At 45.8% G+C, this 12,417-nt stretch overlaps 1 protein-coding gene across 1 annotated transcript; it reads right to left on the bottom strand.

Moving 5' to 3' along the window:
- Positions 1-647: 647 nt before the first annotated feature.
- On the bottom strand, positions 648-2,850 carry LOC134547632 (acrosin-like). The gene is made up of 5 exons (XM_063391778.1): positions 2,780-2,850; positions 2,287-2,526; positions 1,719-1,984; positions 1,304-1,449; positions 648-836 (listed from the first exon to the last, which is right to left on the bottom strand). Exons 1-5 carry the CDS (start codon positions 2,848-2,850, stop codon positions 648-650), a joined length of 912 nt encoding a protein of 303 aa, XP_063247848.1.
- Between the last annotated feature and the right edge of the window lie 9,567 nt (positions 2,851-12,417).

Below are 12,417 nucleotides of genomic sequence, written 5' to 3'. Positions count from 1 at the left end.
TGTACTAGTCTCCATTCCCACAGTACAATCTCATCATTATATATATCTTTTTTCTAACATGAATCATAGTCATTACTCCCACACTACCTGTGAAATCTGGCTCTGCCTTAGGGCACTGGCACTCCAGTCAGGAGCCAGGAGTTTCCCTTGTCATGCTTGGCACTTTCCCAGGTCTGTTCCACCAGGCCCAGGCTCACACCAGGCCTTAAATCATCAGCCCATGGGCATTTGAGCACTGTCCCCAAGGTGTCTGTTTTTGTCCTATTGCCTTCCTAGGCTTGATGTACCAGGTTTCTCCAGCCCATAGTGGCTCAGAGCACTCTCCTCTCTGACCAGGCACTTTGGAGCTCTTTGAAGACACTCTGTCCCTTTTTGTGCCTCAGGCTCACTCTGCAGTTGCCAAGTGTGGCACTTCTTGCCTTGCCCTGGAGTGGGAATTGCACTAAAAAGATGGTTCCCTGTGAACAAAGGTAACTTTATTTCAACAACTAAATCAACTGCAGTGTCTGCATGCAAAGAGGAGAAGAACGTGGTCAGGACAGAGCAGGCTTTTGACACTGAGGGTGCCTTTGGATCAGCAGGCCTTGCCCAGCAGGAAATGGTTGTGGTGCACTGCAGCCTGCCCTGGATGCTGCCTGTCCTGCTGCTCAGGAAGCACTTTCAGCTGCGTAGTGTGTATGCATGTTGTAATAAATCCAGTCATAGAAGTGCTGAGTGGAGGTGTAGACTCCAGGGTAGTTCGGTCTGGCGCAGCCTTTTCCAAAGCTGGTTAATCCGACAACCCACCAGTAGTCAGCTTTCTTATCCTGGCACATGAGAGGACCACCGCTGTCACCCTGCAGTGGAGCACAGAGGATTAAGACCATGTTGGTGGCCCCTACCAGCAATGGGGCTGTCTCCTCCCCTCTCACAGCCCCTGCTTGAGCTGTATTCCAGGCAGAGGAAGGCTCTGCTCAGGGCCTGGAGCCTGCAGAGGCTTGGCTGTGAATGGCTTGGGGTCCTGTAGGGTAGGGCTCTGTCTGTCTTCTCTGCACAGGGCTCCTGGATGGGCAGAGGATGGATGCTTGGCACCTGTATCTCTGTGCTGCCAAGAGCACCAGCTGGGCTTTCTGGCACAAGGGGGGCACTGGGCAAGCAGGAGGGGATGGGGAGTGTGTGGGAAGCCCCCACAGCAGTCGGAAGGCAGCTGGGGCAGGGAGGGCGACTGAGTGGCCGGGCAAAGCAGGCCCTGGGCGGTGTTGGGGCAGTGCTGCCAGGGCTGCTGGTGCTGCTGGGGGCTGAGGGGTTCGTGGCACGCTCCTACCTGGCAGGTGTCGATGGTGCCCTGTGGGTAACCAGCACAAATGTTGTACGGGTGGATTTCCCCTGCATACCAGCTACTGCTGTTGCAGAGCTGGAGATCGATGAACTGGACCTTGGCCTCCTGCAGGCGATCACTTGAATCTTGAGCTGAGGACAGAGAAAGGAATGAGCCCTCAGCAGTACCACGCCAGTTCTCCCCTGTCTAAGGGGAATCCCTTTACTAGGGCATGGTTTTGCCTCTACACAGGCATTGGGGCACTGTGTCCCTGCTCCTTGTCTTTGGGGACTAGGCAGGGATCAGGCCCATCTCAGCAGAGGGGTACAATCTACAGCCTGGCTTTGGCCTCTGTTGGGAGGAAGGCCAAACCCTCTTCCCAGTGCACCTCGCTGTCCCAGGAGTCACTCTTGGAACTCACATCTTGCAGTGGTGGCACCCCAGCCAGCCACCCAGCAGTTGTCGAACTCTGAGACAATTAGGGTGGGGTCAGCCACACAGGCTATCTGGATGTAGGGGCTGCACTGGATAGGATGGTCCAATTGCAGCAGGGCAATATCGTAGCTGTAGTCGATTTGCTTGTAGTAGTGGTGCATCAACACCTGCTTGATATTGCGCACTACGGCCCCAGGGCCTGGCTGACTCAACTGGGTGGCTCCAATCACCACGTACATCATGCTGACATTCCTGGAAAGGAGATGGAGAAAGAGCTGAGAGGGAGCAGAGCCATTTACCACAGCAGCCCAGCAGTTGCTTGGCAAGGCAGATTGGGAGCAGTGCTCTGGCTGGTGTGAGTGCCCTCATGCACATTAGGCAGGGGAATGTCAAGCTGGAAGCTGCTAGGAAGCCTTGGCAGGAGCCCAGGTTTCTCCTGAGCAGTGTGGCAGCTGGGCTGCCTGAGAGGAAAGGGGATGGGAGTAGCAGCTGGTGCTGCTGACAGGGCATCTGCTGGAGTTGTGGGAATGTCCCCATTCCCTGCTCCTCCTTACTCAAACTTGTCGAAGCAGTGGGCTGCTGTGAGGACCCACTCTGCACTGATGAGAGACCCTCCACACCAATGAACCAGTCTTGTTCCGGGATGCTGGATGCTGACAATCCAGGGCCAGGATGCTTCCACAGCACCTACACCACCCACGACGCGTGTCATGTCATAGTCATAAGCCACGTTGCCGTAGTAGTAAGGCATGGGGTGGTAGGCAGGTAGTGGAGCTCGGAGTCCGCAGGTCCCTCTGCAAGGAGAAAGTCATTTCCATGCTGCTCATGGCCTGCTGTGGCTCAGGCTGAAGCTCTGCCCTCTGCCCTCCCCACAAGGGCAAGCACAGCAGGCCAGGGAAGGCCATGGGGTGTGTGTCTGTCCAAGGAACTGAGGCTTCCCCATGGCGGGTGGGAAGCTGTGGCCCAGCCATGGGGGACAGGCAGGTCCCCTCCAGGGAAGGCCCCAGGTGTTGCCATGGCTCCCTCCCAGGGCCTGGGGCCACTTACCCGCAGTTGTCCCATGTCCCGAGTGCCAGTCCAGCCACGGTCAGCAGGACGAGGAGGCCGAGCCGATTCATGGCTGCCAGAGGCACGTGTCAGCAGCAAGCACTGAGGGCTCCGTGCAGCAGCGCAGCCACAGCCGCAGTGCCCGCAGCAGCCGCGCTGCCCGTGGTGCCCTCAGCCCTGGGGCTGATGTCACAGAGGGGTGGGTTCCGTGTTCTGGGCTCTGTGGGGGCCTGGGCAACTGGGGCCCACGGGGGGAGGGGCAACATCGAATGGGTGAGCCACAGAATGGTTTGGGGTGGAAGGGAGCTTGGAAATCATCTTGATCTGCCCCCCTTGCCTTGGGTATGGAGAGTATAGTTTGCACTAGATCCAGCAGTTCAGATCCTGGCTAGAAGCTGTCCTTGGACACTCTGAGGAATGGGAGAACCACAGCTGCTTGGGTCAACCTGTACCAGTTCCTCAGTATCATCACAGTCAAGAACTCCTTCCCAATATCCATGCACAGCTACCCTCTGCCACTGTAAAGCCATTGTCCCTTGTCCTGTCAGTAGCTGACCTTGTAAGAAGGCTCGCTACAGCTTTTTTTGGGTCCCTTATCTTGTGCAGGCCCTGGGCCAGGCAGTAGCTGTATCATGTCACTGCCTGCTAGTATCTCACAGGAAAACACCTAGCATGCCATCACATGGTTATGAATAAGGTATAGTGATTGGCTTATGCAAATGAAGCGGAGTTATTAAGTATGGAGAAGTTCTGTTAAGGTTTACAGTTCTTTTGGCATGTACTTTTGTTGTTTCAGTATGGTTTTGAACCCTTTTCTGTTCTCCATTCAATCATCCCCTCCCTTTTTGTGGTCATCCTCGCAGCTCTGGCTGACAGGGCTGTAAAAACATGTGGAGGAGGGTGTGTACTTGCCCCTTGTAAGGGGCGGCAGGGAGTGGGGGACACCTGTTGCTGGGAGGCCTGGCAGGGTAACATGGTACTGCCAATCAGGATATGAGAGAGGCTCCAACAATGAAAGGCACGGAAGGACTGACTGATAGGCCTTGTGAGGAGTCAACTTTAGATATAAGGAAGAGGCTGCAGACCCTAGGAGGAGCCAAGTATACATATATGGGCAAGGCATGGGCTGTGGGAGGTGCCAGGACATATAAGGACTGCTCATGAATTTAATGAGGCTGATGCAGCCTCAGACATATAAAAAGTGGAGATGCCATTTTGTGAGCTGAGCCTCTGTTGAGCAGAAAGAGTCTCGCTGTGCTCCCAGCGCTATCCCCCTTTGCTTTGTAATTTTAATGGTTTCTAAATAAATTTTATTTACTCCTTCCCACCCAAGGTTTGAGTCATTTACAACAACAGCTTCTTTGAAATTACACTGCCTCCCTGCTCTCTGCAGCTTTTTTCCCCCAACATTCTCCCCAAATCAGAACCACTCTGGAACAGGGCTCCTGCAGGAAGCTTGTGTGCACTTGGGTCAGGAGCCAATGCAGTCACAGTCAGAGTGGGTGAGAAAGGAAGTGCCAAAACTGTGTCATTCTTGCTGCAAAAGGTGCAGTGAAATGCAGGTGCAGCACAGTCTGTGCTGACTGCCTCAGCCAGAGAAATACCCTCTGGCAGGCTCCATTGTCCTTGTCCTGGACTGGTTGCCATAAAAACGGAGAATGGTGCCTTCACTCTATTGCAGAAGAAGTGGGGATTGAGCCAAGCCAATTTTATTAGTATCACCTATAGTGATGTTGGCTGCCTTGAACTAAAACACAGAGTAAACATGGAATAATCGTGGTCAAACTCCACAGTTTGTGTATATGGAAACCTCTTGTTCCCTTGTTTTCCAGACGCAACTGTAGTTTGCCATACTTGGATAGTGACCATTTAAGAAGCAGGAGGAATAAAGTAAAATACATTTAAAATTAAAATTAATTTGATTAGAAATTGTCATTATTTTAACTAAAGTGCTCAATTTCAATTCCATCTACAGGAAATTCACTCTCCGAGGGTTTATGTGTGTTCAGGTAATCACACCCAAAAATGATAGCAGAGGAGACTGGGTGAAAGGAGTAACATATTTACTTCTTTCTCTGACAGTGAACTCGTTGTCAAGAACAGGCACCGGGGTGTGGACTCCAGAAACTCCCACATCCTCTTACCTGTTGTGCCCATCAGGCTTGCAGGGATGAGTATCCATCACACTGCAGATTGACTGATGACTGATGGAAAACCATTCCCAGAGATATGCCTGCTCTGAATTCTCCTGTTGTTTCCCCACTGACAGAGTGTCTGTTTCTGAGGATGAAACCTTCCATGAAAGAGAGATGTTAATGAGAGGCCTCTGGAGACCAAGGCTGAGAAGGATCTGGGTTTCAGAAAACATGGTCTCATAAGATTAAACATAGTGTGAATGGATTTGAAGTTTAACATTCAAAAGAGGAGGTAGAAGAAAGCTGTGAAAAGCCCTTTTAATATAGACAGGAATGCTCCTTAAAAGAAAGATTAATTACAGATTGCAGCTCATAATGCAGTGAACTTAAGATGGGAGCTTGCCTGTGTTATGAGAATACATGGGTACTTTCTTAGGTGAGCGCTGGAGAAAAGCATTATTCCATTTATTAAAATTCAGTGTTTCAAAATAATTTTCTTAAGGGAATGTGTTTGTAAAGATCTTATCAGTCTATATTTTTCCAGAGCTACTAAACATATAGAGTAATTGGATGAGGAGTCAACATGTTGTAGTCTGTGTTTTGGAGGCAATTTGCATAAGTTGTCAGAATATGCCTTTTATTATTTCACTACTAGATTTATATAATAAACTGTAACCAGAGGGAGTGTACTCATTGGGACTATTCCTAGTCTCAGTCCACTAAGTTGTGGCTCTTTTCTGACTCCTGAAAGACAGTGTGTGTCTTCATATTCAAGGGTCTGCTGAGTGTCTGAGTTGTCTCCTCTGTACCTCAAGAGTAGTTCTGGCCAATATCCCAATATCCTGGAGTTACAAGTTCATCCCTTCAGAAGAATAAAAAGATATCTTGCCGTTAAAGAAAGAGTACACAAAAAAAGAAACTGTGTTCCATCAAAGAGAACTTCAATCTGTGAGACTGGAGTGGCTTGATTAGGGCTTTCACTTGCTCAGCATACTGCTTTGGTCATACAGAATTCTTCAAGTCCTGATGTGTCAAAAAGAATGTTTGGTCTACTAGGAAAAACCAAGAATAGCTTCCAAACTTGCTTTTGTGATTCCATATCAGACTGGGAGCACTCAGTGATAAAAAACTATTTCTGCTTTCAAAGTAAAGGCTAGTAGCTCCTGAGAGCAGCTTCAAGAGCTACTCACAGGATACCACTATGGCATGGAGTGTTTGTGCTCGAAGAAGTGATGGCCACAGAAATCAATAGACTCTGCAAAAAACACCAACTGGATTCTTTCTGTATGAAAAACTTCAGCAAACAGTTAACCACTGTGCAACAGAAGCTGATGTTCTCCACATTCAGAACAGCTGCCCACTGTGAATGTTTACATTTTTAGTATTCAGTTTTTGAGAGATGGTTCTGACATACAAATGATAGAAGATAATCCCCACAGCCAAAAGCAGCCCAGCTTGCAACAATGTCCTTTTCATTTTTGGCAGAGAACATTCTGCAACCCAACTGAAAAGCTGGAGTGTATTTGGATGTCTCTTTTCAACCATGATTGGGCAGATGTTCATAAAGGAGACAGAGCTACAAAGAATGCTTCCTCTCCTGAATTTTAGGACTGCGCCCAAGAAAGTGCCAAATTCACATGGCTCCAGTTGTCTGTCTTGAAACATTCTAAAACTTTCTAACTTGTATTCTTAAGAGCTCAGGAAAGTTGTGAACTCTCAACATTGTAGCTCTTCACCTATTATCCATGGAGACTGATATTCTCTGCACTTGTGCTTTGAGAGAAAAGTGGAGAGCATTCCCAGGACACTTAAGCATTTAAGCTGCAGACACGTAACTCTGTAAGTTGAAGGGCATTTGGGTATTTATGGTGCTAACTGCTTACCTGTGGGGGGGTACAGTCTAAATACAATTGTGTTAGCAATACTGAATATTATTTGCAAAGCAGACCCTGGATCATGTGAGGTCTTTTTATGCATGTGCTTGGATGTGATTGGTATGAATAGACTTTTACAACAAAGTTAGTTGTGCTTTTGTTGGACAATCTGCTTTCTTTCATTTAATATTTGTTTGAGGTCATTGCAAATAGTTTCCTTGGAAAGAGCTTTATGTCTGTGTTGCCTTTCAAACTCTGAAAAGTTTTGTGCTACCCAAATTGCACTGTATGTTCTTTACTTATTTTGGGGAGAAACATCAAATATTAACTGACTTACTGATACCTCCATATTTCCAATGTGGATGTTTGAAGGACAGATGTGAACACAACTGCCTCAGATTCAGCATGGAAATTAAAAAGAAAAAAATCTGTCCTAAAAGCTTTTCATGAACAATCTGCTACTTATTTAGTTTCATGTTTATGAGAAGACAGAGATGGTGCTGAAGGCAATCTTGCCCCCAATGTATTACAGCTGTATTAATTACCAAAGAGTGGAAACAACCTGGCCCTCACAGCTGTGGGTGTGATAAAAGAGTGAGTTCGGTGGGAGAGCAGCACTGGAGTCTGCTGGCCGTGCTGTGAGCAGGGAGGGACAGGAGGCTGTGCAAGGGACAGAAGGGTAAGATGTCATACAAGGGACAGACAGGGTTAGGTGGCTGTGCTAGGGACAGGAAGGAGCAAGCTGAAACTACAGAAGGAAGAGAGAAGAAGGAGAGAAAGAGCCAGAGCTGTGTGGAGCTGCCCATGGAAGGCTACATAGAGAAGGTATGAGAGACTTTTAGATAATAAGGTTCTGATGCTTGAAGCCTTCTTTGGTGTCAGTTGTACATCCTCTGTCAGATGTTGATAAGTTAGCTTAATTTCTCAGCTAGAAGCCTCCAAGGAATGTAAGCAGTCTTGAATAAGGAACATTGTTTAGAAGTTACACTTCTAAATATTTCTGTAGCAACTGTGATTTTTTTTTCAGTGGTTTTCTTCTAGAGATGCAGTCATGAAATGTAGGTATGGTAAAATATTTAAGATTTTGCATGGCTTTTTATTTTGAGAAATGCTAAGTTTGGTGAGTCATGAGATGATACTGATCTCATTGCTGGGGTGATACCTCAGCAGTGGTTTTAAGGTACTTTGCAATTCTCCGCAGCATGGGTTTGTCAAAAAACTTTGAGAACAATGCTGAGTCTTCCAGATGTTCAGCAGCTTGTCTGAAGGGAAGCCTTACCTGGTGTTTTAGGAGGGCACAGAATTTTTTCTAAGACCATAATGGCCTTGACTTCTGGAGGTGCTTTATATTTGGCACCTATCTAAGTAGCTGTCCTCTGGAGCTCCAAGGGAAAATGGAGTGAGAAAGGAGAAAAAAATGGTTAATTGCTTTGCTTCTTATAGGCAGGCTTTTTTTTTTCTTTAAGAAAAAAAATACAGGAACATAGAAAAAGAGATACTGGAAATTTCTATTTTTTAGAAAAATTTACATGGTTGAAATTTTATTTCATATTGGAATTGGTTTGTCTTCAGTGTATTTTCCAAGGAGTTCCAACTGTCTGTAAGCTTAGGAGTGCTGGGAAAAGTTCAATTATGGGGCATATGTATTTATTTCTTCTGTTTTTTATTACCTGCATCCTTCAAATACTAATGCAGACCAAGAAAACTAATTATTTGTTACAAAAATGATCATATTGGTTTGCCAGGTATGTTTACACTGTTCTTTGGTTACATGGTAAGATAATACAGACATCCAGATCATTGCTGATCTTGTGTCTGTAGCATGGTGTTACTCTGCATGACAACTTGAGGTTCAGACCTTCCAAGAGATGCATAAAGATATTTTAATGGGGAAAGAAGTTAATTGCCAACTCATTTGTTAAAATAACTTTCCCCAGAAATATGACTGGATTGAGTAGACTTCAGGAAACTGTGATCTTTTGGGTATTTTTATAGGACAGGTGAGTGCAGTTGTGACAAACGTAAAATTAAAGATTGATTTTTTTTCTTGATGTTAGCATGGGAAACTGGGCATGATTTCCTGACTTCTATATCTTCAGTTCTTTGGGTTCATCCACATTGCAGCTGAGTGATGTTATTCTGCCCTTTCTAATAATGCCCATACACTACACAAAGAGCTGCAAAGGAGTCATTGTAGAAACAGACTTAGGGTTTGCATTTGTCAGGAGGTGTGTAGCATCTTTATTCGTATTGTGCCAGTGTAAGCTGAGAGATGCATTGCATAATCTACCCTGTTTGTGTACTGGAGAACAAGTGTCACGAGCCTTGTTGTCTGTGCTGTAGGTAAAGAAACATAGAAATTTGACTTGAGCAATGAGGGATAAATTTTGAATGTTAAGCATGGCATTCTGTGGTGCAAATTGAAAAGAGAGGGAGAAAAAGTAATTGATTGTTAATGGGTGGGTGATGACTGTGGGAATCTTCTGTAGAAACTGGAAAAAAATTTACTTGTGGTTCTTCAGTTGGGGTTTGGAGAACTCAGGAGTACAGTAAGAGTGTGTGTGTATATCTAAAAAGTATTTCTTCACAGTTTTGAGGTGAGGGAGTAGAAGAAAATAAAAGTAAAACAAATGGATGGAGTTGTTTTGGAAGTGAGACATTTCCTATGGGATTTTTTTCTGATCAAGTAAAATATTTCTTCACATTTTTGTTGGCTTTGGAACAGTTTGTATCTTCTTCATGCTTTTATTTTTCCATGACTTGTATATGTGATGTGATTTTTCTTTTAATTTTATTAAAAGTATATTTAAAACATACTTCAGTAAAAATGGAAATAAAAACTTAAAGTATTTTGTCCACATATGACTGTGTGTATACATACACATGTAAAAGGTTAATGGATTATCTGGATTTTCCAATATCACAGTGTATATTTTCAAGCATATTTTAAGGCTCAATGTCTCTCACATTCTGTTCCAAAGCCATAGAGATGTCTTTGTCTAAAGATGTGTACACGTTTATGGAGGGTGTGAAGTTTTTTGCAATTTCCTTGGCAACCCAACAATATTTACATCACCACAATTTTCTTATGCAATAAAAATTTGCTGTTCAGCTGGCTGGGACATCCCTAATCTCTTCCTTTGAGCTGTGTGAGTAGGATAGCCCAGATTTATGAGCTGTCACATGCATGGATGAAGGGCCTGTTGGTTCTTTGTAAAACTGTGTAAATTTGTTTATTTCATTTGTTTATTTCATGGAAATGCAAACAAGAATTATCTGTGGTGCTATAAAAATTTTGTTGGGGTGCTTATGGGAAGCTGGGAACATTGCCCTGGCAAAATACTAAATCTGTGGCTTTTCTTGCTGCTATTTCATATTTCCTTAAGAAGACCCAAGTCCTTCAAAGTCTTTTTTTTTTTCAGTTGCTGAGGGCTGCTTTGGATCTTCACTCATGCAGTTTTTCTGTTTTTCTGAGTTAGCTCTTTGAAAAGAGGTTGCTGGCATTTATAACTAAGTATATGATCAAAGGATACAGTCAGACAGATGCGGGAGGACATTCTGGTTCAGCTCACCCAAGGATGATTGTGTGGGTTCAGAGGAGCCTTTCAGTAGTGAGTGACCGAGGCTGTGAGAGTTTCTTTTCTGCCTTAGGTTCCAGGTTGGATTGGGATGTATCTAAGAGCTCCAGAAGTTCATGGTGCTGCTGTGGCTGCTGGTTTGTCGCTGTGTCAATATGTATTATTGACCCCACACTGTCATCATCTGGACCCAATTTCTTCACAATCTGTGTACCTCTGGATGTAGGTAGGTTTTAATGGCTCTTTATCATTTAATGAGCATCTGATTCATGACATTTTGCAATTTGCTGAAGCCGAGTGTTTGTAACCCTTTCAGCCAGCCTCAATCTGGGCATGAAAAGCCCCCAGGACACATTTTGGGGTCACACCTCAGCCTGTACAGCCAGTCCATTGGGGTAGGAATGTTTTTGGCAAGGGAAGCATTGCAGAGGTGTCACTGACCTGCTTGTTCACTGCAACTCCTCACAGTTGCCATGGCTGCCACAGTCATGCTCCCCATCGTGGAGAGTGTCTCTGCTCATCTGCAGGTTTTCCCCACCAGAGTACATCTTTTCCCTAGGCAAGCATACAGCATATCAAGAGGACCAAGAAGAACCCTGGAGAGCCTGGCTTAACTACCAGCTATGTTATTGTGTGCCTTACAACATCACCTCAAAAGCTACAGACTTAGAGGAACATCCTCCCTCCAGATACTAAGGAAGGCCTCAAAATATCTCCAGAACTTTCTAAATAGTGACAGGCAGATGCATGTCACTCCATACACCTGGCAGAACCAGAACTCCGGCTCTTCCCATCCCCTTTCTGCACCTCATGCCCACTGTCTTCTGGCACAGAGCCCCTTTCCTGCTCTTACCTCTTATCTGAAGAAGGGAGAGACTTGGGCAGCTCTATCCTAATGGCTGGATTCCATTGCCCAGGGGGGAGCACAGTGACTTCATCCAGATATCCATTGATGCCTGCGAGCAGGTCCTGACAGTCCTCAGCTTTATAGGCAATGTCACAGTACAGGACCTGAGAAAATGGTCTGGAGCTGTGTCCTGGTTTTGGGCAAATTTGGGAGGAAACCTCTGAATAGGGCCTCTCTGGAAAGCAAACCCAAAAGGCCCCTCCCCCCAGCTGGTCCAGGAAAAGAACTTCCTTGGAAAAAAGTGGAAAAAACCTAATTATTTAACTACAAAATGCCTACAAGCATAAGGAATGAATAATATGAAACAATAAAACTTCTCGCTGCTCCAAACAGAGATGGTAAACCTGAGAAAGTCTTTGCCGTGGGTGGCTCAGCTCACTCAGTTCTTTATCAGTCCCAGTCCCTCTGGAGGTCCAGGCCCAGTGGGCCACAGGTGGGAGCCCTTGGTGCTTCTCTGGTTTTCAGTCTGGAGCAGATTCAAAGAGTCTCAAGAAAAAGCAAAAAACCCAGTCCAGAGAACTTCTCTGCCCTGGCTAGCTAAAACTAACTAAAAAGCAAAACCAGATCTGTCACAGGTGCCGGTCTCTGCTTCAGAAGAACACAGTCCAGAGAGAGGGATGTGCAGGAGGAGAGCTGTTTTCAAAACAAATTTGGTGCTTCTTGGTTCCCTGCTTTGCTCTCAGAGCCAGTCTTAAAGGCACAGAGCTCAATATACAGCACAGACAGATGAGACAACTGGGGATACAAGCATCATAAAGTCATCCTTGGACAAGCTGTGTCAGGGGAGGTAGAGATAAAACATTGGAAAAGCTTCTTCACCCAGAGAGTGGTTGGGCACTGGGAATGCTCACAGCCTGACGGAGTTCATGGAGCATTTGGACAATGCTGTGAGGTGGACCTCAGAATATCTCCAGGACTTTCTAAATGGTGACAGACAGGTCACTCCATACACCTGGCACAACCAAAACAGTGGTCCTTCCATCTCCTTTCTGCACCTCATGCCCACTGTCTTTTGGCACAGAGCCCTTTTCCTGCTCTTACCTCTTATCTGAAGAAGGGAGAGACTTGGGCAGCTCTATCCTAATGGCTGGATTCCATTGCCCAGGGGGAAGCACAATGACTTCATCCAGATATCCATTGATGC

The sequence above is a fragment of the Prinia subflava genome, chromosome 2 (genome assembly GCF_021018805.1).
Source record: "Prinia subflava isolate CZ2003 ecotype Zambia chromosome 2, Cam_Psub_1.2, whole genome shotgun sequence".
Taxonomy (NCBI): domain Eukaryota; kingdom Metazoa; phylum Chordata; class Aves; order Passeriformes; family Cisticolidae; genus Prinia; species Prinia subflava.
The sequence above is the reverse complement of the archived record's forward strand: the minus strand, read 5'-3'. Positions and strand labels throughout refer to the sequence as shown.